Here is a 26,734-nt window from a genome sequence, read left to right as displayed (position 1 = left end):
TGCGTGCTTCGCCCTGGCCTGTAGACCTTTGAGATTCGGTGGGTTATTTAATAACTACCAGGACTGGAGCCGCTCCTCGGGGCGAGAAGGGGTCAAGCCCTCTGCGCACACGTTCTCGTCTGGTCCGCGCTGCTCGTATGCCTCACAGTGGAACGCGTGCACACGTGCTGCCGCAGGAGTGGCAGGAGAGGGGGGACCATGTCCCAACCATGTCTGTCTGGACCAAGGGCAGCCCTCCCACCTCGGTGGCATTTGGGCTGCAGAAGGCAGGGGAGGAAAAGGCCCTGGTCAGGCAGGAGGAAGCAGGAGAAGGAGCAGGTGGATGGCCGGAGCCATGGCGGATTCAGAGTGGCCCGGAAGCACAGGGTCCCGGGGCAGAGGGGGCACCTCTGGCTGCTTACCTGGCACCTTCGCTCACAATCTCCTGGCATGTCCTGGGACTCAGTGGCCCTGGGCTCTGCCCTGAGGTGCTCGTCGGGGACTGGGGTCCCTCTGAGCTGCGAGGGCTCCTCTGTTGCTCTTCCAGGCTGAGGTCGCCCAGCTGCAAGAGCAGGTGGCCCTAAAGGACGCAGAGATCGAGCGTCTGCACAGCCAGCTCTCGCGGACCGCAGCTCTGCACGGCGACCAGGCGGAGAAAGGTAACCAGCCCGACTGCGACCGAAGGCACTGGCCCTGGTCCCGCTCTCATGAGCGGACGCGTGTGTCTCGGGTATGTGTGTGGCTGTGTGAGGAGGCATGCAGTGCGTGTGTGCACGCGTGCATGTGTGCACACATGAGCCTGTAAGAGGAGGCGTGCAGCGGGTGTGTGTGCACACATGAGCCTGTAAAGCCCAGCTCTTTTGGGGCATCATTGCCACGAACCCCTCCCCTGTTTGGAAGACTCGGCTCTGAAGGCTCCTCTCAGATGCGCTCTGACCGGCTCTCTGCGTGGCCGCCTCTGGAGCTTTCGCCCTGTCCCTCGACTGGAAGGACCTGTCTTTGTGTCGTCATCCAAGGGGCGGCTTAGCCGTTCGCTCAGTCACTGAAGGGGTCCCTGCTGGACGCTCACACAAGGGCCTGAGGTTACCAAGCAGATGCCCTATTTCTCAGCCTCCGGGTCACGACGTAAATGTCCCTTCTCAGAGGACCTTTCCCAGCCACCTGCCTCAAGTAGGTCCCCCAAGCCCATTTTTCTCAGACTCCGCCTCCTCCTTGTTTCTGGCGGAGCTCTCGTTGGAGTCGATCCGTGGTGTCTTTTGCGGGGTCCCCTTGACAGGCCGTCGTCCTCCCTCCAGGGCCGGGAGTGTCTGACTCGAGACTGAGTCCAGAGCCCCCCCCGCGGCCTTCAGCCCGTGGCTCCTGGGAAGGGTTTACCGAGTAAGCGGAAGGATGATAAAGGGCCTCTCGGGAGGTCAGTGATGAAAAATAGGGGGTACATTCTCAGATAGTCTCATGAGTGTGGGCGTAATGCTTACAGCTATTTGCCTTGTGTGCAAAGCGAGCACACTCCTTCCGACGTCTCCTCGTGCCCCCAGCTGCAGCACGATGCTGGACGGGGTGCCAGCCCCGAGGACTGGCCCCACCGTAGCCTCTGGCTTTGGCACAGCTTAGTGGGATCCCTGGCTGGGGTGGGGGAGCCGAGCGGCCATGAAACAATGGCTTCGGCTAAAGAAGGAGATCAGTGACCCCCATGCTCGCCCCCCACCAGCATCCCAAGCCACTGGAGTGTGTCACCTACCTGCCAAAGCCTAACGTGGAGGCCAGAGACCCCGGGGTGCTCTAGCTTGGCTGTGACGCTAACCTGGGACAGAGGGCTCCCCAGGCCATGACTTCCTGGCCAGGCAGGCTTCCCCCTGTACCCCTGAACCCCCACAGTCCGAGACGCGCAGGCCCTGGCCCTTGCCATCCTTAGGTACCTCCTGGAACGCGTCCTTGCGTCATTTGCTGCTCGGGTGGAGGTTCTTCAGGCTTCGTCTGGAGCCTACCAGCCTCCCCTCAACAAACTGGGCAGCAGAGTTATCTTCAGCCGCCAAGAGCCTAAGATAACGGGCCTGGTTCTGCGCCTTCCTCTGAAAATGAGTCCCTACGACTGTTTACACCAAGTCCATACGTCTGTTCTTCCTACTCTTGGGTGTAGCCAGCCTCCTGAAAGGAGAGGGGGCCTGTACACACTTTTGTCCCCTCGTCGCTGTGCCTTTTGCATGCGAGTGTCTCTGTCTCTTTGTAGTACCCAGTTTGGGGATGAGTGTAGGGTTTTTTTTTTTTTGTCTTTTTGCCTTTTTCTAGGGCCGCTCCCTCGGCATATGGAGGTTCCCAGGCTAGGGGTCAAATCGGAGCTGTAGCTGCCGGTCTATGCCCCAGCCCCAGCCCCAGCCACTTGGGATCTGAGCCACATCTGCAACCTTCACCACAGCTCACAGCAACACCGGATCCTTAACCCACTGAGCAAGGCCAGGGATCGAACCCGCAACCTCATGGTTCCTGGTCGGATTCGTTAACCACTGCGCCACGACGGGAACTCCGTTTTGTTTTTTGTTTTTTTTTTAAACTTAACTATGTGCCAATTCTTAGACCTCCATGGTTTAGGCAGAATGACTTTGGCCCTTGGTCTGGCTCTGCCGACGAGTTTGGGAAGAATTCAGGAGAGTCCCTGTTGGCTCCCAAGTGAGAGAAGGCCGTGTGTTGTCCACCACAGGCTGATGGAGACCCCTTGGCCCGCAGGGAAATTCCGCAGGTTTATGAAGACTTGAGTTTGTTTTCTTGACCTGCGGAGCGTGTCTGAACGCGTTCGCAGATCCGCCTAGACAGCGTCAGTCAATCTGACCGTCTCCTTCTAAACAAAGCCAAGTAGCCAGCTCTTTTGACATAATCGTTGTTTTCCTGTCTCCCTTCAGCCACAGATTTTATATTTTCTCATTTTAAGTCCTCCTCTGCTACCGTCCATGGGGCTGGATGCTTCTCAGTAAAACTCGTTAGCTGCCCGGGTACACCCCTACCCCAGGCATGAAGGACAAGTGTCTGTTTCCTTGTGGGAGGGAGGTTGTGAAAGATTTGGGGTGCCTCTGTCCCCTCTGAGTAAAGGGCATTTTGGTTTTTCCCCACACACATCTGTAAAGAGAAGACAAAATACCTGGTTCATTTGCTTAATAGTCCAACAAATATTTGATGAGACTGACTGCCAGCCACCACCCTGGGCTCTTTAAAGAGGGGAGGCAGCTCCCATGCACTGTAGTCATTTGCATGGAAAGTCTTAGCATCTTAGCTGTCTGCATTTACGGAAACAGTTCTTCCTACGCCTAAATTCTTTTAGATCAAGAAATTCAGCGTCTGAAAATGGGAATGGAGACTTTGCTTGTTGCCAATGAGGAGAAGGTGAGATGGCCCTGTCCTTTCCCCGACGACTCTCCTCCTTCTGTGTGGTCCCTTTGGTCCCTAGGAGTTCGGGCATGGCTGTGTCCATCAGGCCACTGACGCAGGGAAGTGTCAGGGGAACCGCCTCTGCCTCCTGGAGACTCGGCCCAGCCACCTGTTTTGGCTTTGATGCCTGGGAACTTTGCTGAAATGGAATCTCCTACAGGCAGATGCAGGCTGTGCCTGTTCATGCTGGTAGAGGGGAAAACAGCCCTGAGGTTGCTGCCAGCGTCATCGCTGCTGCTCAGATTCCTAGCACCCCTCGGCCGCAGTCCACCCGTCTCCCACGTGCATGGCTAGCCTTCCCTGCCTCGCACTGAATCCCCGCGTAACCACAGGCCAGCCCCCGCGGTAACGACAGTGTCTCTGGCAAACATCGGCCCTAAGGGTGACAACCCTGCATGTCACCGACGAGGAAACCGAGACTCCAAGGGCCAAGCAGTTTTGCTCGAGGTTGGGTGATGGTAGATGGCACAGCCAGGGTCGCGCCCCGGTTTATCAAACTCTGGGGTCTGCATGGCCTCCCAAGTCCCCCGCCTTTGCTGAAAGAAATGACCCCTCCTGGGACTTTGGTCTGTCAGGTGAGGAATGTCAGACGCCTCAGGGACAGGCCGGGTATCCGGGGAAATACGACCCACTGGGACCAGGAGGCAGGTTTCGTAGCGACATCGGGAGGGTGGGAAGACAGTGGGCTCCGCTTCTGGAAACGTTTGAGCCCCCGAAGGCCTTGTCCCACAGGGACTGTTTTCTGGTTAGAGATTGGACGTGGAGCTTCAGGTGCAGGCAGGCCCCTGGGAATCCAGGTTCTGGGAGGGGCCCTTTGGAATGTTCCGCGGGTCCCCCACACTGCATCTTCCCAGCGGGCCCAGAACCCAGCCTGGGCCCCCGAATGGCCGTGCCTCAGGTGCTGTGGTGGCTGACACAGCCCTGTGTCTGGCCCTGTGACAGGACCGCCGGATAGAGGAGCTCACTGGGCTGTTAAACCAGTACCGGCGGATGAAGGAGATGGTGATGGCGACTCCAGGTAAGAGCGGGTGGCGCCCGGGACCCACGGCTACGCGCACCGTGTGCGAATGGACAGACCGCAGGGTCCTGCCGTGTAGCACGGGGCGGTCTGCTCGATGGCTTGTGATAAGAGATGATGAAAGCGGCCGGAGGTGTCGCTGAAGAGCTGTCGCTGGGCTGTGCACCAGACGCTAACACAGCATCGCCAATCAACTCTACGTCAATTTAAAAAAAAGCAGGGGGGGGGGACTTACTATCTTCTCCCCCAAATAGTCCATCTCTGTGTTAAATGCAGGCAGCCCTGCCGGAAGAGCCTCCGTCTTCATTTGGAAAAATGCTCTAGTGGGAGCAGGGAGCAGGGTGGGGTAGGGGGAGCGGGCAGTGGGCGGGGGGAATGAGGGGGCGGGTGGGCTGGACGCTCCTGGATGGAGGGAAATGGGCAGCTGTGGATTTCCAGACATTTTATCAAGTGGCAGGCAGGGCAGAACTGCAGGGACTATACCGATTGCTGAGGACGTGAAGCCTTCGCCTTGAGCCGTTGGGAATGCCCACCCTGGGAAGGACTGTCCATCTTCCAAGGGCGCCTTGTAGAGCCAGTGAGTGCAGTCACATCTGGATCCAAGGGGGTCCCGTTGTGGCTCAGAGGGTTAGGGACCCAACGTCGTCTCTGTGAGGACACGGGCTCCACCCCTGGCTTCCGTTAGTGGGTTAAGGATGGGGTGTTGCCACAAGCTACAGTGTAGGTCGCGGATGCGGCTTGGATCCCGTGGTGCTGTGGCTGTGGTGTAGGCCGGCAGCTGCAGCGCCTCTTTGACCCCTAGCCTGGAAACTTCCATGTGCCGCAGGTGCGGCCCTGAAAAGAAAAAAAATAGTAATTAAAAAGTGGATCTGAAGTCCATGGATTAGAGCTTGTCCACATCCAGGAGAACCTAAAGGCCTCCCCTCTGACTCCAACACTTGGGGGAGCCTTCCTGGAGCCTCGGGGCACCTGGGTTCCCACAGGAAGTCACAGGGCGGGGACAGCTGTCGGTGCTTCTGTCTCGCTGCCCAGGCTGAATGCCACACTGCGGCAGCATTGGTGCCCTGTGGGCACTGTGGGCTTTGCGCCCAGCTGCCAGCCTTGCTGGTCACACCCTTGACCTGGCAGACACTGAGGGAGCAGCTGCTTCCCAGGAGGGGCTGCCCTGAGGGTGTTCAGGAGCCCCTCCTTCCAGCGGAGCTGCTGCTGCCTCCTGGGAGGAACTGACGCCTGGTCTGAGTTGTGGCTGACGGGCTGCCACCCAGGCCACCACCAGCCCTGCACATGTCACAGCCCGATTTCCTCTCCTCCTTTGTTTGGGATCTTGGTCAGGGCATTCCTTGCCTGTGGCCAAGAGTGAGACGGAACGAGAAGGTTGGAAGTGGGGCCTCCTCCCTGTTCCGCGTGTGAGCTTTGACCTTGGGGTGACCCCCCGCCCCGCGGCAGCCCTTGCCCGGGTGCCCTGCAGAGCTTGTGCGTCCCTTCGTGTAATGCCGGAGAAATCACGTGAGGATCCCGCGGAACAGTCAGAGGCTCCTGAACAAGGAGCCGTCATCTCTCCTGCCTTGACGCCTCCAGGCCCTGCAGAGAGGACCCTCTCCGTCAACGAGGAGGACCTGGAGGGGAGCTTCCGGAAGTGGAACAGTGCAAACAAAGGCCCCGAGGAGTCCTTTAAACCAGAGGTACTGCATCTGCTCCCTGGACGTGGGGCTTTAGCAGGCCCCTGGAGCCGGCCCTGGGCTGGGGAGGGTCTGGTCAGACACCTGCCACGGCAGTCTTGACAGGCACAAAATAAATCAGCCAGTGGCCCCCGAGGCCTGGGGGAGAGCCCTGGGGCAGGATGGGCGCACAGGGTACAGGCCTGGCTTCCTGTCGGGAGGGACAGTGTGGTAGCGGCTGACGTCCAAGGGTAGGAAATGTCTTTTTTAACTGCCTCCTGGCTTGTCTGAGCCTTTCCTCTCTGGGATAGAAGCTCAGCCCCCGCTGTGCTTCAGCTTACGTACCGCTGCCTCTCCAGCATCTGTAATGACGGCGGATGCCCAGGAGAATTCAACAGATGTTTGTTAAATGAGTGACTGCATCTTGCTTGTTTGGAGGGATAACTGTGCCTTTAGAAGTGATGCACCCCCATTTCACCCCCATTTCAATACCTGTGGAACAAAGGAACCAGATTTCCTTTGTTCTGGTTTAAAATCGGGTCCAGTTCTCTGAGTCTCTCTGGACTCAGTCTAGGTGCACGTTGGCCGGAAAACGCGTGCACAAGGGTCTCAGGGGGAGAAGGGGCTTCAGCCCAGGATCTAAATGGTTCTGGAAACTCCAGATTCTCAAAAGGATCTCAGTGCCAACCATTACACGTCAGATGGCTGAACAACAAGCCTTCCTGTCCGGCACAGGGAACTGTCTTCAGTCTCCTGTGATAAACCGTCGTGGATGCAGACTGGCCCTACTGTCCAGCACGGGGAACTGTATCCAGTGTCTTGGGGTAGAACACGATGGAAGATTGTGTGAGAAGAGGAACGTGATATATGTGTGACTGGGTCGCTCTGCTGTACAGCAGAAATTGGCATAACCCTAAAATAACTATACTTTAATATAAAAAATCACAATGGAAAAGAATTTAGGTATAGCGGAACCACTGCTGTACAGCAGAAATTAACACAGCAGTGTAATCAACTACAAGAAAATTTGAAAAGGGATCTCAGCGGTCCAGCTCAACCCTCGTAATTAATGGCAGAGCACAAGTGTCACCCAGTGGCCCTCTTAGGGAGTCAGCAGCGTTCCAGATGGCTGGCAGTGAACAGCGGTGACTGTCACTTGCTCGGCTCCTCTCAGGGGCCCCGTGGTGAGCACAGTGCATGACTCGCCTCACTGGCTCCTCATGACAGCCCATTGGGACTCTTCCTTTCTTGTGAGGAAGCTGAGGCTCAGAGAGGGGAAGTAATCTGCTCTCGGTCACACAGCAAGTAAACGGTGGCACTCGGACCTGAACCCCAAGCCCAGGCCTTTAACAGCTGTGCGTATATCATGCCAGGGTCCTTTCTGCCGTCGACCAAAAAGATGCTCGACTCTAGAGCAAGAGGCAGCCTGGGCAGCCAGTGATGCCGTGGGTTTGCCGCCTCATCCACCACCAGTAGCTCCTGTTCGCCCCACCGTTGATGTGCCTTTTCCAGCCCCGCTCAGCCCAGTCGCATTTCTCAAGATTCAGCTCAAGTGTTCTCCCCTCTGAGGCCTTCCTAACCTCCCCACCGACAAAAAGGGTCCCCTCTCTCCCCGCTGTCCCCTCTTATAGGTATTGATGTCAGAAGAACATCTCGCATTGATTTTTTTTTTTTTGGTCTTTTTAGGGTCTTTTTAGGCATATGGAGGTTCCCAGGAGAGCAGTTGAATCGGAGCGACAGCTGCCTGTGCCACAGCCACAGCAACGCAAGATCCAAGCCATGTCTGTGACCGACACCACAGGTCACAGCAACACTGGATCCTTAACCCACTGAGCAAGGCCTGGGATTGAACCTGTGTCCTCGTGGATCCTGGTCACATTCCTTTCCACTGAGCCACAACGGAAACTCCATTTTTTTTCTTCGTCTTTGATCTTTTGTCCTAATTAACTTATCAGCCTCCCCGACGGTGGCGGGGGAGGGGGGGTGTGTTGTGCTTGCCCCACGCCCAGCCCAGGGCCTGGCAGGCAGTAGCTGTTGCTCAAGTTTGTTGAGCGACTGTGTGAATTGTAGTATGGCTCGCTGTACTCAGAAATTGACTTGGGCTACCTTAGGTCAGCAAGGAGTGTTTTGAAAGGGTGTGTGGTGACTGACCGAAGGGAGAAGCCGAAGAACTGAGCTTAGAAAGGGCCGCGGGGGCAGCAGAGGCCCCAGGCGTTCAGGTCTCGAAGGGCCTTCTCAGGCCTCTGCTGCTCGGATGTCCTAGACCCTGGAAGGAGAGGCACCTTGGCCAAGGTTGTTGAGCAGATCCTCCTCTTGGGCATCTTAAGGCAGTGGAGTGGGCGTAGCGCCATGGCTGTGCCCGGGGGTGGACATGCAGCTCCTCAGAAGGCATCCGTGTCCAGAGAGGGGCAGGGGTGGCCGGTGGCCTCCAGGCCGTGACGGTCCTTTGTTTCCTGTGCAGCTGTCTCCGAGATGCAGCCCTCCCACGACGGGGCCACCTCCACTACCGCAGAAATCACTGGAAACCAGGTAGGAGGCGCAAGCACTCTCAGGACGCCACTGACATGGTGGGGGCACAGCCACTTTCTGTTGTCAGGGCAGCACTCCAGGCCCCAGCAGTGGCCACAGTGGGGTCACGGTGGTGGAGCGTCATGAGCCATCTTACCTCCTCTGGCTGCAGGGGCAGGGGGCCTCCCTTCCCACGGGTGAGGCCCTGGTGGGTCAGTGTCCTGAGAAAAGACCTGCCAGGGCTTGGAGCCTCGCCTGTGCCCCCCAGTGGTTCCTCAGGGAACCTCATGTGTGTGTCCCTTCCGACAGCCCCTCGGGCTGTCTTTCCTGCTCTCAGAGGGAATCTCGCCCTGTGACAATCGATGCTCCTCGGGCAGGACCAGGGCTCCTCGCGGGGAGGTTGGTCCAGCTGCTTTGGGGAAGCTTCACAGGGCAATGAGCTCATGACGGGCTGGCCTGTGGGGTCACTTGGCTGCTGCCTGACTGATTCCCTCGGAAATGAACCTGTTTCTAGTTCCCTGCATCAGCTCTTTAGAACACGCTTCCAAGTAACGGGGATCTGGGGCACCCCTGCCAGGAGCAGGCTGTCCTTGAGCCAGGGTGTCTGGGGCAGACGGCCGCACGCAGCGTGGAGGCCTCCCTAGAGTGGCGCTGAGGCTCCAGAGCCAGCACTCTCAGAGCCCCACTTTCCCGAACGCCGTTGTTCCCTGAGCCTTTAGCCCCAGAGCAAAGCAGCAGTATCGGGGAGGGCAGAATAAGAAGCTGGGTTTATGAGTGCACCCAGGAGGGCGTCAACACTGAGTGACTCACATTGACCGGACTCACACGAGACTAATGTACCCACCGACGCTAACGTATTCCCATGAGCGGAGACGCGTCTCGGCCAAGGAGGCTTGTCGGAAGGAGACCCTTGTGACTGCTGCTGGCGTTGCTGCTTCTCTTTTCATTCGGTGCCCCTCTCTGCAGAATGGCCCCCGAGAGAGCAGATTGCTCTGAGCAGACTGGTCGGGGCGCACCTTGCACCTTGGAGGAGCCTAGCAAGTGTGGCTGATGGGTTGGTCTCTGCTCCAGGGCGACAGCGGCTCCCGCCCTGGATTACTCTCGACGCCCAGACAGTGCAGTGTTGGCGCCTTGCCTCTCTTCTGACTCCACAGACACGGGCCTTTTACGACCCCACCACAGCCAGCTGCCGTCGAGCCAACCGAATTGAGTGTTTTCTGGCTCTTCGAGAAGCGCCAGGGGCTTTAGATTTGTGTCCTCAGCAGCACGTTGTCAGACCAGGCCATCCTCAGAGAGGGCCTGTGTGTCTTCTGAGGTGTAATGGCTCTGATGAGAGGGTATGGTTTTTGGGCTTTTTCTGACCTTGACCCTGAGCCCGAGGCAGACTGCTGGTTAAACCTGTGAGATGTCCCCTGCATGAGTGGTACCAGCATCGTCTTCCCTGGGAACTGTTTCCTTGCTGACTTTCCTTTGTGTTTTCCCAGGGCTCAGAGAAAGCTCTCCTGCAGTCTTGAAGACCTGAGAGGTGAATCTGTGGATAAGGTCAGCCCCTCAGTCTATCCGTGACGATAACTGGTTCCTTCTTTGTGCCCGGCACGGTGCAGGGACACACGCGCCAGTCCTAGTCCCTGCCTCGTGGGGTTGGGAGTGGGAGGTGGGGCAGGAAGTACGTGGACATTTTGGGCAAACCAGTCGGCTGTGGCTGAGGTGTCCTGGCTGCAGGGCACCTCAGGACACGCTGCCTGTTGCTGATGGGAGAAGCTGCTGAGGAGGCCCGGGGAGGTTTGGGCCAACGGTGGGAGCAGGGGGCGCTAAGGGAAGAGCCGTGAGTCAGATGGAGCCGGAGAGGTCCTCGGGTCCTGGCCCTGTGTCCCCAGGGCCCTCGGAAGTGTGGTGGAGCCGTTGAATGAGGACGGGATATGGGTGGAGTTGGCCCTGGGGGTGGGTTATGGGATAAAGTAGACGCTTGGAGAGGAAGTTTTTTAAAGAGACGAAAAGGACAGGAGATGGCTGTGTGCCCCTTACAGAGAGTAGCCCTTGACCCAGGTGGGTGACCCCTGGGCTGGAAGGGCAGGTCACAGGCTTTGAGCAGGAGGTGGTTGGGGTCCACAGACTTTGCTGCATCGACCCCTTGATGTCCAGCAGCTCGCCAGCCTCCCTGAAGATACAGGGGAAAACCAGCAAGGCTGGAGCCACTGGTGGCTTTGCTCTCACAGCCACGTGCCCCTCGGTCCCCGGTCAGGTTGCTGGTAGCTGCCCGGGAGTCTGTCCTCGAGGCTGGACAGGGACCCGTGTGTCCTCCACAGATGGTGATGACCTGACGTAAACTTGGGGGCGGGGGGCGAGCCCGGCAGACGGAGCAGGTGGTCCTGGGCGGCTGTGACTAACGCAGGTCTCTTTCTCTCCATGTCCCTGAAACCCTCCTTCCTGCCCTATAGTGTGTCGATGGGAACCAGCTGTCCCCAGTGGTAGAACCCAAGGTACATTAACTGCATGTCCCTGTCGGCTATGTGAGGCTGTGCTATTTGCTAGAGTCTTTTCATTTGGCAAGTACAGCTTTGGTCGCCTTAAAACATGTTACCTGCAAGGGGGGGACGGGGGGGGGGGGCGAGAGGAAAGATGAAGTGTCCTCTCCTGTTTTCTTGTCGTGTGTGCCCAGCTGGATCCTGTGCTTTCAACGCCATCATCTGTGGGGCAGGGTTTCTTAGTATCTCTCTGTCCTACAGGCTCTGAGAAATTCCTCTTTAACAAGGCAAGGTGGGAGGTCCCATCACGGCTCAGTGACTAGGATCCATGAGGATGCGGGTTTGATCCCTGGCCTTGCTCAGTGGCTTAAGGATCCAGCAGGGCCGTGAGCTGTGGGGTCGGTCGCAGACACGGCTTGGATCCTGTGTGGCTGTGGCATAGGCTGGCGGCTGTAGCCACGGGTGTCGCCCTAAAAAAGCAAAAAGCAAAACAAAACCAAGGCAGTGTAGAGCTGGTGGCTGAGGGGGGAAGTGTTAGGATCCCTGCACCACAGAGCAAGGTGTGCAGCTCTCATCCTTGCTGCGCTCAAAGTCATGGTTGAAAGAGACGGGAGTGCCATCCGCCACGGTGCAGGCCGTGTCTCGGACCTCCGTGGCTGGCTCTTGCTTCCCAGTGGCTGGGGGCTCAGGACACTGTAAGACGCCCTCGGTATTCCTTCCCCGCTCTGTCTGTCAGACACACCTCTGGTGCCCCCTGGAATGTGCTTCCCTGATCCGCCCTCCCCGCCGACACCACGAACCTGTCACCTCCCCGCCGCTGACAGCTCTAGAATTTAAGTCCCCGCCCCTCTGCGTCCAGCATCCTCGTCTCAGGTGCAGCAGTCACAAGCCTTTTAAGTTCCTGTTCGGTCTCCTCCGGATGAGCACGGGGCCTCAGTGCGTCCTCTACGTCGTGCCTGGACCACAGGAGCCTGGTGTTCTGGGTGCCGTGTGCCTCACGCCTGCCTCCATCCAGGGACTGATCTTGTGGTTACTGCTGTCCCTCCAGGCCCTGGGCGTATCGTGTGCTCTGTGCCTCTGTTTGCGTGCTGTCCCTGTGCTGTCCCCGTGTGCTCGACCAGAGGCAGGGATCCTTATTCTCCGTTTAGAAATGAGCCGATCCGACTCGGAGCCTGGGTCACTCTGGCTCAGGTGCGGGGCAGCCGGGTCTTCAGCTGTCAGCTGTTGTCACCTCCTGGCATGTCCGGGCCGTTGCTAAGATTCTTCTGGGGACCACAGGCACAGAACCGGCCTCGGGCATTCTGTGTCCTCTGGGGCGTGTGCTGACGGGGCACCACCTTCTCCGGCCAAGCATCCTTCCCTCCCGGCTTCTTTTCTTGGCTGAGCGGAGCTGAGCCTTTTCGTTGTCTTTCTCACGGGCCTGCGCGCCTTTAGCCCGCCCTTGGGGCACGTTCTGCCCTCTTGATGTCTCAGCTCCTCTGTGAGCTCCCAGGCCAGCCCTCATCAGAGGCCTTGGCTGATGCTGCCCTGCCTTAGGGGGCGTGTGTGATGCCACCAGCAGTTCCTAAGGGGCTTCCCACCCCACATCTCTGTGTGTAGAGTGGAGCTCGAGCCAGGCCCTCTAGTTCCTGAAATGTTTTAATGCTGCCTTCCCTGCAGGCAGTAGTCCCCGGTCTGAGGTGCATCTGAGGAACCTGAGATGCGTGTTAGAAGCACACACTCCAGGCGCCCTCCCTGAGGCCTGGGAGCCTGGGACTGGGTGTTTACAGGTGTCCCGGGGGGTTGCAAAGGAGCCTGTGGTTGGCTCGCAGCTGCAGACTTTCTGTACCTCAGGGAATCACCATGAACTTAAAAACAGTCCGGTCTCCCTCTCTCAAGGCTCCCGTTATTTCCAGCTCACCAGCCCGTGTCTTCAGAACCCCTCGAGAATTTTCCTGGCTCTTGCCATCTCGCTTCCTTCTGAGCTTCTTGAGGGAGGATGAGCATTCAGGGTTCAGTGACTCAAGATTTGTGACACTTTCTAGGACCTGGTGTTGTAAGCAGAGAGAATTCGGCATGGGTTGGGCGCTTGGCTGTCAATGAAACGAAACCTGAAAAGACGTCCCCCATTGCTGAAGTCCCCCATTGCTTTTCTGATGTGTCGGTTTTGAAACGGGTTTTGTCCGTCTGCTGCCTTTCTTCGGGGCCTAATCAAGTGGGTCCCTTGGTGACTTTCATTCCTCTTTTCACTCCGATGTGTTCCATTGCGTGGCCCTCGGGTTTGGGGCCTTAGGGCCGCCTGAATCCTTCCTGGCCGATAAGTGCAAGCCTTCCTCTCCTTTAAATCCCCTTGTATCTCTGGGACCCTTTCTGTGGCCGGGGTCCAGGCACAGGCCCCCCTGCACCGGGGCTGAACCTCGTGCAGGGCTGTGCTCCTCAGTTAGGGGGGGGGGCTCAGCGCTGGCACGTAGGCCTCTGGCCCCCTCTCTGTTGAAAGCTTTCCTCTGAGTGCCTGCTTCCTTTCGTGTTTCACCTTAACCTGATATTCAAAATAATTGTTATAATACATACATAGAATGGATGATACGCTGTGTTATAAAAATACAATAAAGCAACAGGTAGAGCTTTTATTGGAGTTCTGGCTTGTGTAGTCGGAGGGCTCGGTGGTCCATGGCTGTTACCGCTTTGAGCCTCTGAGCAAAATGGCAAAGGCGTCCCCTTGCTGCTTGGACTCGGTTGCAGTCAGCCCTCGAGTGGGGCTTGGCTGTGTCCCCATCTCACTGTGCGTGTGGCTTTGAGCAAGTTTCTCTCTTTCTCGGAGCTCTGGCCCCACTTCCTGGCCTGGATTGAATGATCTCTGAGGGGTCTTGGAATCAGCCGAAGGTCTTGGAAGACAGGGAGTGGTTCCTGCCTCCGAAGACGTCCAGACCGAGGGCAAATCCCTCTCTCTCTCCCCTTGTCTCTCCCTCTCCCCTTCCAATAGGACAGCCCTCTCCTGGCGGAGCACAAGTACCCCACGTTACCTGGGAAGCTTTCCGGAGCCACGCCCAATGGAGAGGCTGCCAAATCTCCCACGACCTCCCCACCTGACCCCGCAGGGAGCAGCCTGCCCAGGCTGAGTGAGTGTCCAGGCCCTGGGCTGGCGACCTCTGCAGCCGTGGCCTCGGCACTTCCGCAGCTGCATGAGGTCCCCGCACGGCCCACTCCAGGGAGCATTGGTGGTGGGTGGACGGGCAAGTCGAAACTCAGGGTGGTCCCACGTCCAGAGACGCCGGCTGGCTGAGCACGCTGCTTCCATCCAGAGACAGTTCAGCGCCCCGGAAAACCGGGGTGTGTGCCCACCTTCTTCCAGCTGCAGTTCCTACCGCCTCTCACTCCTCCTGTCTTGAGACCCCACCACCTTTCCTCCTTCCCTCCCTCCCAGACGCCCCAGGCCGCCCTCCCTGGCCACACCCGCCACTCTGTCCTCTGACCTGCTCTCTCCTGGCTCTGCCTTCCTCTCTGCAGCCTCTCTGTCACCAAGAGGAGGATGTCAGGTGCTCCTCCACGGGAGGGTGCTCCCTTAGAGAGTGGACTCCGTGGCCAGCGGGCAAGGAGGCCCGGCTGCAGGGACCCTCTGGGTGCTTAGGATCTGAAGCCGTGGAGGTCTTTGCCCAGCAGGCTGTGCGTCCCCAGTAGCAGCAGCAGCAGATCACAGGGCCCAGAAGGGAACGTCCTGGTCCTGACAGAGCTCTCCCTGCCCCCGACGCCCTCTCCCCAGCTGTTCCCAGAGCTGCCTTCTGCCCTTGGCCAGTGCTGCTGTGGGCTGCAGGGACTCCAGAGAAGCCCTGGGAAGAGTGTGTCCTAGAAACACTCTGACCATGGACTTGCTGAAGCTTTGGACCGTTCCAGTCTGGCCCCCTGAGCCCTGGCTCCAGCCTGAGAGCAGCGGGTGGCCTGGTGTATTCAGCCCCTGGACCTCCCCCTCCCTGTGTGTGCACGCCTCACCTGCCAGGTGGGGACACCAGGAGCTTTGGTCCTTCACATAGGGCCACCTCTCGCTGCAGTGACCTCGTAGGTCAAGCTCAGTCACGATGCCCCCCATCCTTCCTGGTGGGATTATTTTTCTTTCTGTTGGAGTTTTTCCCTCTTGCTCGATGACTCTTTTTTTATTTCTTTGCTTCCCTATAACTCTGCTGGGCCTCTCTTGCTTCTTCATGTGGCTTCTCTGCTCCTTGGTTGGCTGGAGGTCGTGGCCGGAGTGTCAGTGCCCCTGCATTAGGTACTGTGCCCTCCAGGTGAGGCGGAGGGAGACGCCCTGTTCCCGCCCCTGGCCCCTCCCCTCCCCAGGCGGTCAGCCAGGTGCCCTGCCCCCTCCTATGGCACCTCCCCTTCCCAACTGGTCATCCAGGTCCCGCCCCTCCTCTGGCCCCGCCCCTTCCCGAGATGTCAGGCAGGTGCCCCCCTCCCCCACTTGCATTCCAGTATCTCCCTTGGGGAAGAGAGGAAGCTCCTTGCTAGAGTGACCCTGCAAAGGCTGGGACCCCAAACTCTCAGTTTAAGACATTCTTTAGCCCAGATTTGAAACCTTAAGCTCACCAACTCTTCAGAGAAAGCCCGGGGTGCGCCTGTGCCCCGAGCTGCGCTCTGCACTCTTGGAGGCAGAGCCGGGGAGGCTTCGGACTCCCGAAGGGATGGCCCAGGCTGGGGGGAGATTTGCAGAGGCCGCGTCCTTCCTGTCATTCACACGCCCCTTCATTTTCCCTCGCAGGAGACACAGAAAGTGGTTGGGACGATACTGCCGTGGCCACTGACCTCTCCTCCACGTCATCGGGCACCGAGTCCAGCCCCCAGTCGCCCTTGACCCCAGACGGTAAACGGAGTCCCAAAGGCATCAAGAAATTCTGGGGAAAGTAAGTTGGTGACAATTGTCATCCTGTTGCTGGGAGTTAATACTCCTGGGGGCGGGCAGGCCCTGTTCAGGGCGATGTCCCAACAGCAGTGAACTGGGTCGGGTGTGGCGAGAAGATGCCGGGTTAGCTTTAGGGCGCAGAGACCGAGCACTAGGAGCCGCACACACTAAATACAGCTGGTTGCCTCCCGATCGCCCTTCTCGGCCTGGATCCATCCATCCCACAGACCCCGAGCACGTGGCCCACACCTACACCGCGTGTGCCCCGGAGAGACAGGCCCACGACACCAGTGGCTTCCTCCCGGCTCAGTCTGTGTCTTGAGAAATCTTTGAAAAAAATTAAGACATTTAAAGAAGGAGTTCCCTGGGTTAAGAACTCCCTGTTGTCAGGTGCAAGTTCGATCCCTGGCCTGGGAACTTCCTCATACAGTGAGCAAAAAAAAAAAAAAAAAAAAAAAAAAAAGCCAAGTACTTGCTGGCTCTGCTGACACAGTCTGCGAAATGAGGGGGCATCCTTGATATTGACCCCCCCCGGAGGGCGGCCCAGTCCCGGGGGCAGGGTGAGGATGGAGGGTCTGCACGAGAAGCTGTCATCAGTCTTGGTGCTGGGCCTGGGGGGGGCCCTGGCCTGGCTTGTGCCCCCCTGGGGGAGGGCTGCACTGACTCCACAGGCTCAGCCTGCCCCTGACAGACTCCCGGCTTCCTCTCCACGCAGAATCCGAAGAACTCAGTCGGGAAACTTCAACACCGATGCCCCAGGGGTGGCTGAGTTTCGACGAGGGGGGCTCCGGGCAACCGCTGGGCCGAGGCTCTCTAGGACCAGAGACCCCAAGGGTCAGAAATGGTAAGGACCCTCCAGTGCACCTACAAAGAAGGGTGTCAGATCCTGGCCAGGGCGGAGGGGGGACGAAGGCAGGGGCCCCGGCTGAGCGACTCGGCCTTTCCAGACACTGCCCCTGCTTCCCGATTGGTGCGCTGAGGTTTGGCCAGAGGTGCTGGGGCGGGAGCTGGGCACCCCGGCTCCGAGGACCCCCCAGGACCCCGCAGCTCTGCACCGCCTCGTCACTCTTGGCAGGGCCCTGTTAGGTTGGAAAGGAGCCTTTAAGAGCACAGATTCTGGCATCAGAGACCTAGGTTGGAATTTCTGCTCAGCAGCTTCCAGCTTCTGAGGGCTGAGCCCCGAGCCAAGCTGTAACTTTGCTACACGTCAGCTTCCTCATCTGTGAAGAGTGTGTGTGTGTGTGTGTGTGTGTGTGTGTCAAACCAGTGTGTGTTAAAGCTCTTAGGGGATCACAGGAGCTACCGCACGTCTAACCCCTGCAGGGGTCGCCTTCCCCAGGAGATCCGGACCCTGCCTCTGCGTCGGGCCCTCCTCCTCCCACACCGGCCTCTGCACAGGGTGCAGCTGGAGCAGTCATCCCTCAGCACCCACTGTACCAAACGCTCCTGGAGGGGGTTGGAAAGGGACCCCAGAGGGAAGTTTTACGTGGAGGTTCCCATCACCCCTCACGAGAGAGCATGAAAGAAGGGAGACTTTTCCAAAGGTGACCTGGTGGACACTTTCTGGTCACCAGCTTTTCCCCCGTCCTCAGAGCTCCCTGCTTCCCACCTGCCCGGGTGAACCTTTGCCTCCCGTGTTTTAGGAAAACCCCTCGGTCCCCTCTGCCCCCCTCACTCACCCCCACAGTGCACTGTCTCCAGCGGAGCAGCCCGCAGGTCTGAGCCCCTCAGCCGAGACCAGGCTTTGGGGCTTCCCGAGGATTGGACTGTGACAGGTGAAATGTCCCCAAATTGTGAAAAGCAAGGCTTGACGGTCTCAGGTTTCACCCGTCCGAGATGCCATACGCGGTGCCAAGAGCAGGTCGTTACCGAGTAAGACGTGCACAGCTCCCGTCTTCGTTCTGAGGACGGTGTGGTCCAGACCCCAGCAAAGCGAGAGCCTCGTGGGCGCACACCCCCCTTCCCCCCTCCCCCCCGGTTTCTAGGCCTCTCCGGGAGCGCCTGTGTACGCACGCGGGACCTTAGGCGGCCGTCCCCAGACCCGTCCTCCTGGACCTGCTCCCCCAGGATCGTGGAGTAGGGTTTTTACCCTTCGCCTCACAAGTGTAAATGCGTGAAAAGCGTTAGCTGTAGAGGCTGTTGAACCTAAGGACGTGGTCTGAGAAGGCAGAGCCCAGCTCAGAGCCATCGGACGCCCCCTCGTGCCTCAGTGGTAACAAACCATGTACCCATGCGGATGTGGGTTCGATCCCCCTGGCCTCGCTCAGTGGGTTAAAGGATTAGGCATTGGCACAAGCTGTGGTGTAGGTCGCAGATGCTGCTCAGATCTGGTGTGGCTGTGGCTGTGGTGTAGGCTGGCAGCTGCAGCTCCGGTTCTACCCTTAGCCTGGGAACCTCCAGAGGCTGCAGGCATGCCCTGAAAAAGAGAAAGAAAGAAGATGAGCGAAGGAAGCTTGTTTCCCTTCTGTGATCATCCGACTTTAGACATTAGTATTTCTGATTCTTAGATTCTGATTCTGGTTCTTAGATTAAAAATTAAGCCACTATAAGCTTGAATGATTAATCTTCTGGCTTTTCTTTAGGGTTGATTCTTTTTGTAAAAAAATTTGTTTTATTATAGTTGATTTACAACGTTCTGTCAGTTTCTGCTGCGCAGCCCATTATACATATACGTACATCCTTTTTCTCATATATCATCTCTCTTGAGGGCTGATTTTTTTTTTTTTTTTTTGTCTTTTTAGGGCTGCACTTGCAGCATATGGAGGTTCCGAGGCTAGGGGTCAAATCGGAGCTACAGCTGCCAGCCTGCGTCACAGCCACACCAGATCCTTAACCCACTGAGCAAGGCCAGGGATCGAACCCATATCCTCATGGTTCCTAGTCAGATTCGTTTACGCTGCACCATGACGGGAATTCCGAGGGCTGATTCTTGAAGGGGGATCGCTGGTCAGTGGGTGGGTGCTTGGCCAAGACCCTTAGGTGTTTTTCCTGAGAGTGAGCCGCGCGGTCAGGGAGTCCACGCAGGGTCTGCCGGTGACTTTGGTGTGGGGTAGCCAGTGCCGGGAACGGGCTCGGCCGAAGGCAGCTCCCGCCGCAGGGCTGCTTTGTCTGGCGGCCTCTGCTTTGTTAACCGTGACAGTGGACGAGGAGGAGACTGGGAACGAAGGCCCAGTGAGATCTGTGTTGATCGCCGCCGAGCCTGCGGCCACGAACCCGAGTTTCCTGGTGGGAGAGACAGGCCCTTGCTGCTCTGGAGCAGAGACGTGATGTACATTATGGCTGATGGGCCCTGGTGTGTTTATAAAATACTGTCACCAACACTCCTATAGGAAAAGTCCTTTGTTGGCGAAAGTCTCTAGCCCCAATCCTTTTTTCCCCCAATCTGTGTTTTAAATATAATATTTGGTACTCACATTTTATAGGAACTCTCCCAGGTTATAGAAGCATAAGTTGGAGTTCCCGTCGTGGCGCAGTGGTTAACGAATCCGACTAGGAACCATGAGGTTGCGGGTTCGGTCCCTGCCCTTGCTCAGTGGGTTAACGATCCGGCGTTGCCGTGAGCTGTGGTGTAGGTTGCAGATGCGGCTCGGATCCCGCGTTGCTGTGGCTCTGGCATAGGCCGGTGGCTACAGCTCCAATTGGACCCCTAGCCTGGGAACCTCCATATGCCGCGGGAGCGGCCCAAGAAATAGCAAAAAAAAAAAAAAAAAAAAAAAAGAAGCATAAGTTGTGTTACTAGTTTCCCCCATTTTGCCGACTTCCGTTCCAGTTGGCGCAGCTGTGCCATGCATGCCTAGTGCGCCCACAAAAAAGTTTTTGCAGCTTTTCTTTGTTTAAAGTTTTCTACTGCAAAATAAATTACATTTTTATTGTGAATTTAGTTTACATGTTTGTCATTTTACGTCTTCTTTTGTGACTTATGTGCATAGTTTCCCATTTATTCATCTTTTCTTTAGTTACTTCATGGCACAGATTTCTATCTGTTCTTCCTATATTAAGCTATTAAGCCACGTCTAAAAATTGTGACAAGTTAATTTTTAGATTTGTTGCAGAATTTCACTTTGATGTTTAAATTTTTACGTTTTGTCTTTAACGAAATTCATCAATTTTTACTTTGTGATTTCATTCACTGTTTTGCTTTAAAATTTTTCAGTGTTTTTGTTTTTTTGTTTTTTTTTTAACTTGGTTTTAAACTCTGAGGTTTGTTTCTTTGTTTGTTTGTTTTGTTTTTTGTCCTTTGTCCTGTTAGGGCCGTATCAGCGGCATATGGAGGTTCCCAGGCTAGGGGTCTAATCGGAGCTACAGCTGCCGGCCTACGTCACAGCCACAGCAATGCAGGATCCGAGCCTTGTCTGTGACCTACACCACAGTTCACGGCAACGCCAGATCCTTAACCCACTGAGGGAGGCCAGGGATCGAACCCGCAACCTCATGGTTCCTAGTTGGATTCGTTTCTGCTGTGCCACGACAGGAACTCTGTGAGGTGTTTTTTAAATTTTTTTAATTTATTTTTCTAAGGCCACACCCACATCACATGGACGTTCCCAGGCTAGGGGTCGAATCAGAGCTGCAGCTGTCAGGTACACCACAGCCACAGCAACGCCGGATCCAGGCCACACCTGGGGGCTACACCACAGCCTGCAGCAACACCAGATCATTTAACCCACCGAGCACGGCCAGGGATCGAACCCACATTCTCGTGGATACCAGTCAGATTCTTAACCCGCTGAGCCACAACAGAAACACCCCTAAACTGTGAGTTTTAAAAGTGATTTTTAAAAAGTTTAAAAAGCATCTGTTTGGGGATTTGTTTTGGTGTATGGAGAGTTGTTTGTTTGTTTTTTTCCCAAGAAGAAGTGGAGTATGAATTTGAGGTCAGCTGGACTTAAAGCCACATGCCTGGATGCGATCTTTGTGGAAGGGTTTTCTGAGTTGGTCCCCAGAATACATTCCCTTCAGGGACGCTCGCTCAGGAGGGATCTCTGGTCAGACTGCTTCCTGCCTCTGGCCCCATTTTACTGCCTTTCTCCCAAACTCGTGGTCAGTGTCATGTCCCTCCTGGATATAAGGAGGCGTGGGCCTCAAGGTCCGTTTCTTGCCCAGGTCCCGCCTATGGTCCAGAGAGGGTGTAACCAGTGTGTTGACAAGACCATGTGTTTTGAAATATTTTCATAAGTAAGGTATTGAGGGCACAAACGGTGTTTTTTAGGGGTCGGGGTTTGGGGTGGGCACCTGCAGCATGTGGAAATTCCCGGGCTAAGGATCGCACCTGTGTTGCAGCTGCAGCACTGGGTCTTCACCCTCTGGGCCACAGAGGGAACTCCCACAAACAGGTTGAAGATTGCTGATGCTTCACTCCCACTCTCCTTTGGTCTACACCTTGCCTAGTATCAGATGAGGCTGGAATAACTGGACAAGTTTGAGACCTGGCTGAGGGGAAGTTGCGTTGGGCATCCATTTAGTCTGGGATGAGTCGGAGGGTGTTTATGTGGTTTGCAGTCACAGTGAGTTTGGTCAGGTAGCTGTCCTGCTGTAAAAATGCCTGCCAGCGTGCCAGTGTGCTCAGCGCTCTGATCCCGAGATGCGAAGGCAGAGATCGTGTACCAAGATGAACTTGCCCTCTGGCATTTGGTTTCAGAAGTGTGGGGTCGTGGAAAATGAAAGGACGTGTGGAATATACAAACCAGAAGCCACTCCGTGGAGTGTTTTTCACTCGTCAGATTCGTGCAACCCTAGGCAGGCGACTTGGGTGTCTGGGATGCTTGGTCAGAACAGAGCTGCTGTCTCTCCAGAGATGCGCTTACTATTGGGACGCATACGACTGTCAGAGCGCCCTCTGTTCCCCCTCCACCGCGGGACTGGCCTGCTCAATCCACTTGATTATTTTAACTGCCGTCTGGGAAGATGCTTCGGACCATGTCAGTAAAGCACGTGGTTTGGCTGAATGCGAAAGTCCTTTCTGGTCATGTCTAAATTACTCAGCAGCATGCTCAGCCATGGCCCTGGACGAGCTCTGGGGACCCTGGCACTGAGAGGAGCTGAAGAGGTGGGGACAGCACAGGCCCAGGGGGCAGAGACCGTCCCCAGTGCGGGAAGCGGGAAGGTGGTCAGGGTAGAGGAGCGGCAGGGCTCTAGGATGCTTCAAAAGGTCTTTAGGACAGAGCAAATTCTGATCTCAAAATCACTTCTTTCCTCCCAGAACTGAAAATATCCCGGATATGTACACTATTTGTTTCTTGCCAATTCCCAGAAACCAAAAAGTAAAGGAAATTAAAAACTAATAGGAAGTAAAATTGAGCATTGAAATGAATTATCCTGATATTACGAAAAATAATGAGCCAAAAAAATCCATGATCAAACCAAAACCAATAATTTACCGAGCGCAACAGATAAATTCCAAACTTGAAGAGTGAACAGGTTCCTAAATTGTTCATATAAAGTGGATCGTGAACACAGGGGCAAAAGACGAAAATCTCTTGCCGATTTTACATGATGTGCTGACACTGACCAAGATAAGGCTGCGTGATATGCAACAGCCGCAAGGACATTACTTACATAAACGTCAATTCAGGGAGGTCCTCTTGTGGCTCTGGTGTAATGATCCTGACTACCTTCCATGAGGATGCGAGTTCGATCCCTGGCCTTGCTCAGTGGGTTAAGAATCTGGAGAGGCGGTGAGCTGTGGTATAGGGCAAAGGCATGGCTTGGATCCTGTGCTGCTGTGGCTGTGGTGTAGGCCGGCAGCTGCAGCTCCACTTTGACCCCTAGCCTGAGAACATCCATGTGCTATAGGCACAACCCTAAAAAGACATACATGCATACATACGTGTCAATTCAAAGAATACTTCAGACTGGCACTAGACGGCTTGAACAGCATGTAATAGAAACACTGTTAAGGTCAAAAATAGGAATCATGCTGGAAGCAGATGGACTCACCCTTCTGGGAGGAAAGACAGCCCCGCCCCCACCTGCCAACAGCTGTGGGTTGGGTTTCCTTTCCATCGTTCCTTGGGTGTGGAACCTGCGAGCAGGACAAGGAGGACCGGGGGATCCGTGCCACTTCTTGTGAGGGACTTGAGCATCCTGGCACCAGTCCCCTGGCTGGCAGAGAGGGCAGCAGTCAGAGAGTGTGGACCCAAACAGCAAGGGAAAGCACTCCGGAAGTACGGCTAGGAGGTAATCGATAAAAGCATCCTTTCTGGATTTCAGGATGCTTTTCAGTGTGACTAGATTTGTAGTTTTTGGGTCATTTTATTCTTAGTCTAAACATTGTTTCCTCACCTCGTATTCAAATCGTGTACTTTTCTTAAAGAGGCCCCCCCAACCCCCAGGTTTATAAGTTCTATGACTTCCTGGTGTCACAAAACCTGAATCTGTACCTACTCATGATCCACTAAAACCCGGGCTCCAGACTCTGTGGCCAGCACCTGCTCTAAAGGGACGCATCATCGACAGCAGCTGTTCTAGAACGTTCTCCACTCATTCTGGCCCTTTAAGGAATTCTCATCTTTAAGCAATTTTTTAATGCCTCATCTGGGCAATAAATTTTTTTTTAACCCAGCATTTTAGGAATACGCGCTTGAAAGGAATCTTGTAGAAGAGCTGTTTTCTGTATTCCATGAATCATCCTTTATTTTTAAAAACAAAAATAAAGTTGCTTCGTCAGCCTCCAGGCCACCTCGCCGCAACCAGAGGACTCACTTGGGATTTCGAGTCTGTCGTTACATTCACACTTTAAATGAAAAATTAATGTGGTTATCGGAATTGACGGCTTTGTAATACCCAGGCTTCCTGTCTGGGAACTTGATCTAGCTCTTCATTTATTCATGCCTCTTTTTTCATGTTGCTCAGTTTGAGGTCTCATTGTTACCACCTCCCTACCGCACCCCCAAACAGGAACACGGGACCCACAGTTCGCTTCTAAAGGCAGCTCCTAGACGTTTTATACTTGGTTGCTGTGAGTGAGATTTGAAATTTTTTTTTTTTATTACTCAGATGAATTTATCACATCTGTAGTTGTATAATGATCCTAAGAATCTGATTTCACAGGATTTCCATCTCACAGCGCAAGCACATCCCCCCACCCCCCAAACTGTCTCCTCCGGAGACCATGAATTTTTCAACGTCTGTGAGTCAGCATCTGTTCTGCAAAGAAGTTCAGTCTGTCCTTTTTTAAGACTCCACGTGTCAGTGAAAGCATTTGATGTGGGTGTCTCATTGTATGGCTGACTTCACTTCGCATGATAATTTCTAGGTCCATCCATGTTGCTAAAAAGGCCGGTATTTCGTTCCCATTAAAGGCTGAGTCATATTCCATTGTGTCTATGTACCACATCTTCTTGATCCACTCCTCTGCCGATGGACATTGAGGTTGTTTCCATGTCTTGGCTATTGAAAATAGTGCTGCAATGAACACTGGAGTACATGTGTCTTTGCGAGTCATGGTTTTCTCTGGGTAGATGCCCAGGAGTGGGGTTGCTGGATCAAATGGGAGTTCTATGTTTAGTTTTCTGAGGCATCTCCATACTGCTTTCCACAGTGGTTGCACCAATTTACAGTTTTAACAAAAATGTTAGCATCTGTGCTTTGATGGTATATAGAAAATTGACTTGTGTAGGTCATACAGATAATACAGGCGTGTGTGAGCCTTGTGTGTGGTTTATAACTATAGCCATCTTCCCGAGTGTTCTTGGGTTTTCTATGTGGGCAGTCGTATCGTTTGAAGAGAACGGCTTTCTTTTATTCCTACTTTCTAATAGCTATGCTTTTTATTTTATCTCTTGTACTCACTACAATTCTCAGACTGGTGTTAGTGCTGATAAAACATACTGTCTTTTTTGGAGTTTCCGTTGTGGTGCAGCGGAAATGAATCTGACTAGGAACCATGAGGTTGTGGGTTCGATCCCTGGCCTTGCTCAGTGGGTTAAGGATCTGGCATTGCTGTGAGTTGTGGTGTAGGTCGTGGATGCAGCTTAGACCCCACATTGCTGTGGCTGTGGTGTAGGCCGGTGGCTACAGCTCCAACTCAGCCCCTAGCCTGGGAACCTCCATATGCTGCGGGTGCAGGCCTAAAAAGCAAAATAAAATAAAATACTGTCTTTCTATTGACTTGAATGTGCCTAGTGTTTCATTAGTAAATAAGGCACTAACTATTAACCAGAAGTGTTTTTTTGGTCTTTGTTTGATTTTTTTTTGTCTTTTTAGGGCTGCACCTGCAACATATGGAGGTTCCTAGGATAGGGGTTAAACTGGAGCTGCAGCTGCCGGCCTACACCACAGCCACAGATCCGAGCTGTGTCTGTGACCACTACACCACAGCTCATGGCAATGCCAGATCCTTAACTCACTGAGCAAGGCCAGGGCTCAAACCTGCGTCCTCATGGATGCTAGTCAGATTCCTTTCCACCGAGTCACAATGGGAACTCCACGTGTGTTTTGTTCTTTAATGTTAGAGAACGGACCCCCTTTTCCTGGTTTTATAAGCATTTTCCTAAAAATGACATTAAACCCCATGTAAGACAATTCGTTTGTGGCTCTTCATCCTAATGGGGCCTCAACCCTGGGCTTTGACGTGCGTGTGTGTGTGTGTGTGTGTGTGTGACAGCACGAGTGAATGTGGCCTCCTGGGAACATGTAACTAACTGCCCCAGGCTCTCAGCAGCTGCTCATTTGAGATTCAGGCCAGGTGTTACCCTGGAAAACTAGGGTCTCCCTGACATGAGTGCCTCCTAGTGGGATTTTGCTCAGCTGGATCCCCGGGGGGCAGGTTCCATCTGGGCACCATAGCTTCTCTTTTGTGGGGCGCTGCTCACAGGGCCGCGCTGCTTCCTTCTTCCCAGTGACGCCAACGCCCCCTTCGCCCAGTGGAGCACAGAGCGCGTGTGTGCGTGGCTGGAGGACTTTGGCCTGGCCCAGTATGTCATCTTTGCCAGGCAGTGGGTGACTTCTGGCCACACTTTGCTGACCGCCACCCCTCAGGACATGGAAAAGGTAAGGGCTGGGCGCTGGGCGAGGAGGCTCCCATTTCTTCCCAAACCAGGGCGTGGGGAGGTGAGGCCCCCCCATTTCTCCACCCCCCAGGAGGGCGCAGGTGCTCCCTGTCGCTGCCGGTAGACCCCAGGGCGCCGGGCAGAAGTCTGCTGCCACCGCCCTCCCGCCAGCACAGCGTCCTCTGGGAGCCAGGCCACTGCCGAGACATCCCGCCTGTCTTCCTCTCTCGCTTTCAGGAGCTGGGAATTAAGCACCCTCTTCACAGGAAGAAGCTGGTTTTAGCAGTGAAAGCCATCAACGCCAAGCAGGAGGAGAAGTCCGCCCTGCTGGACCACATCTGGGTCACACGTAAGGATGGGCATCTGTGTGTCACTCTTCCGGCGGCTCCCGAGGGTGACCCTTTCCCTGGGAAGGTGTGTCTTGGGGCGGCCGTCTCCTCGGGGGGCCCCGACGGTGAAATCAGCTCTCCATCAATATCAATAATCACAACAACTCTAACGGGGGGGGGGGGGGGAGATACAGCGGGACCTTCAAAATGATGATTTGCTGCCGCCTTTTCTTTTTCGTCCCCGTCCTCCTGTCCTTCCGGTGCCTGTAGGTTGGCTCGATGATATCGGCTTACCCCAGTACAAAGACCAGTTCCACGAATCCCGCGTGGACGGGCGGATGCTGCAGTACCTAACGGTGGTGAGGCTTCTTCCTCCAGCACGCCGCGGCCCTGTGGCGGTTAAACTCGATTCCACCCCCTCCCTTGTGCCCTTGAGGTCTTAATCAAACAGTGTCGTTTGTCCCACGCGAGGGCCCAAGCCGCAGACTTGGAGCGCTGTGC

The 26,734-nt window shown here is 55.3% G+C and overlaps 1 protein-coding gene across 12 annotated transcripts in view; it reads left to right on the top strand.

The window, feature by feature from the left end:
• PPFIBP2 (PPFIA binding protein 2) overlaps positions 1 to 26,734 on the top strand; it is a 147,810-nt gene that overhangs the window by 113,560 nt on the left and 7,516 nt on the right. For 8 of the 12 annotated variants that reach the window (XM_047753405.1, XM_047753411.1, XM_047753409.1 and 5 more), the window contains 14 exons: positions 527 to 638; positions 3,290 to 3,351; positions 4,339 to 4,414; positions 5,861 to 6,096; positions 8,534 to 8,601; positions 10,065 to 10,122; positions 11,019 to 11,060; positions 14,008 to 14,143; positions 15,253 to 15,285; positions 15,775 to 15,916; positions 16,631 to 16,759; positions 25,755 to 25,905; positions 26,142 to 26,253; positions 26,504 to 26,592. In XM_047753405.1, the coding sequence (XP_047609361.1) occupies positions 527 to 638; positions 3,290 to 3,351; positions 4,339 to 4,414; positions 5,861 to 6,096; positions 8,534 to 8,601; positions 10,065 to 10,122; positions 11,019 to 11,060; positions 14,008 to 14,143; positions 15,253 to 15,285; positions 15,775 to 15,916; positions 16,631 to 16,759; positions 25,755 to 25,905; positions 26,142 to 26,253; positions 26,504 to 26,592 (1,446 nt within the window). The remainder of the gene's footprint in view (positions 1 to 526; positions 639 to 3,289; positions 3,352 to 4,338; positions 4,415 to 5,860; positions 6,097 to 8,533; positions 8,602 to 10,064; positions 10,123 to 11,018; positions 11,061 to 14,007; positions 14,144 to 15,252; positions 15,286 to 15,774; positions 15,917 to 16,630; positions 16,760 to 25,754; positions 25,906 to 26,141; positions 26,254 to 26,503; positions 26,593 to 26,734) is intronic. The other 4 variants (XM_047753412.1, XM_047753413.1, XM_047753407.1 and 1 more) reach the window with 4 other exon arrangements.

This window comes from Phacochoerus africanus, chromosome 11 (genome assembly GCF_016906955.1).
Source record: "Phacochoerus africanus isolate WHEZ1 chromosome 11, ROS_Pafr_v1, whole genome shotgun sequence".
NCBI classification, from domain to species: Eukaryota; Metazoa; Chordata; class Mammalia; order Artiodactyla; family Suidae; genus Phacochoerus; species Phacochoerus africanus.
Note: the sequence above shows the minus strand (reverse complement) of the source record. Positions and strands in the feature narration are given on the sequence as shown.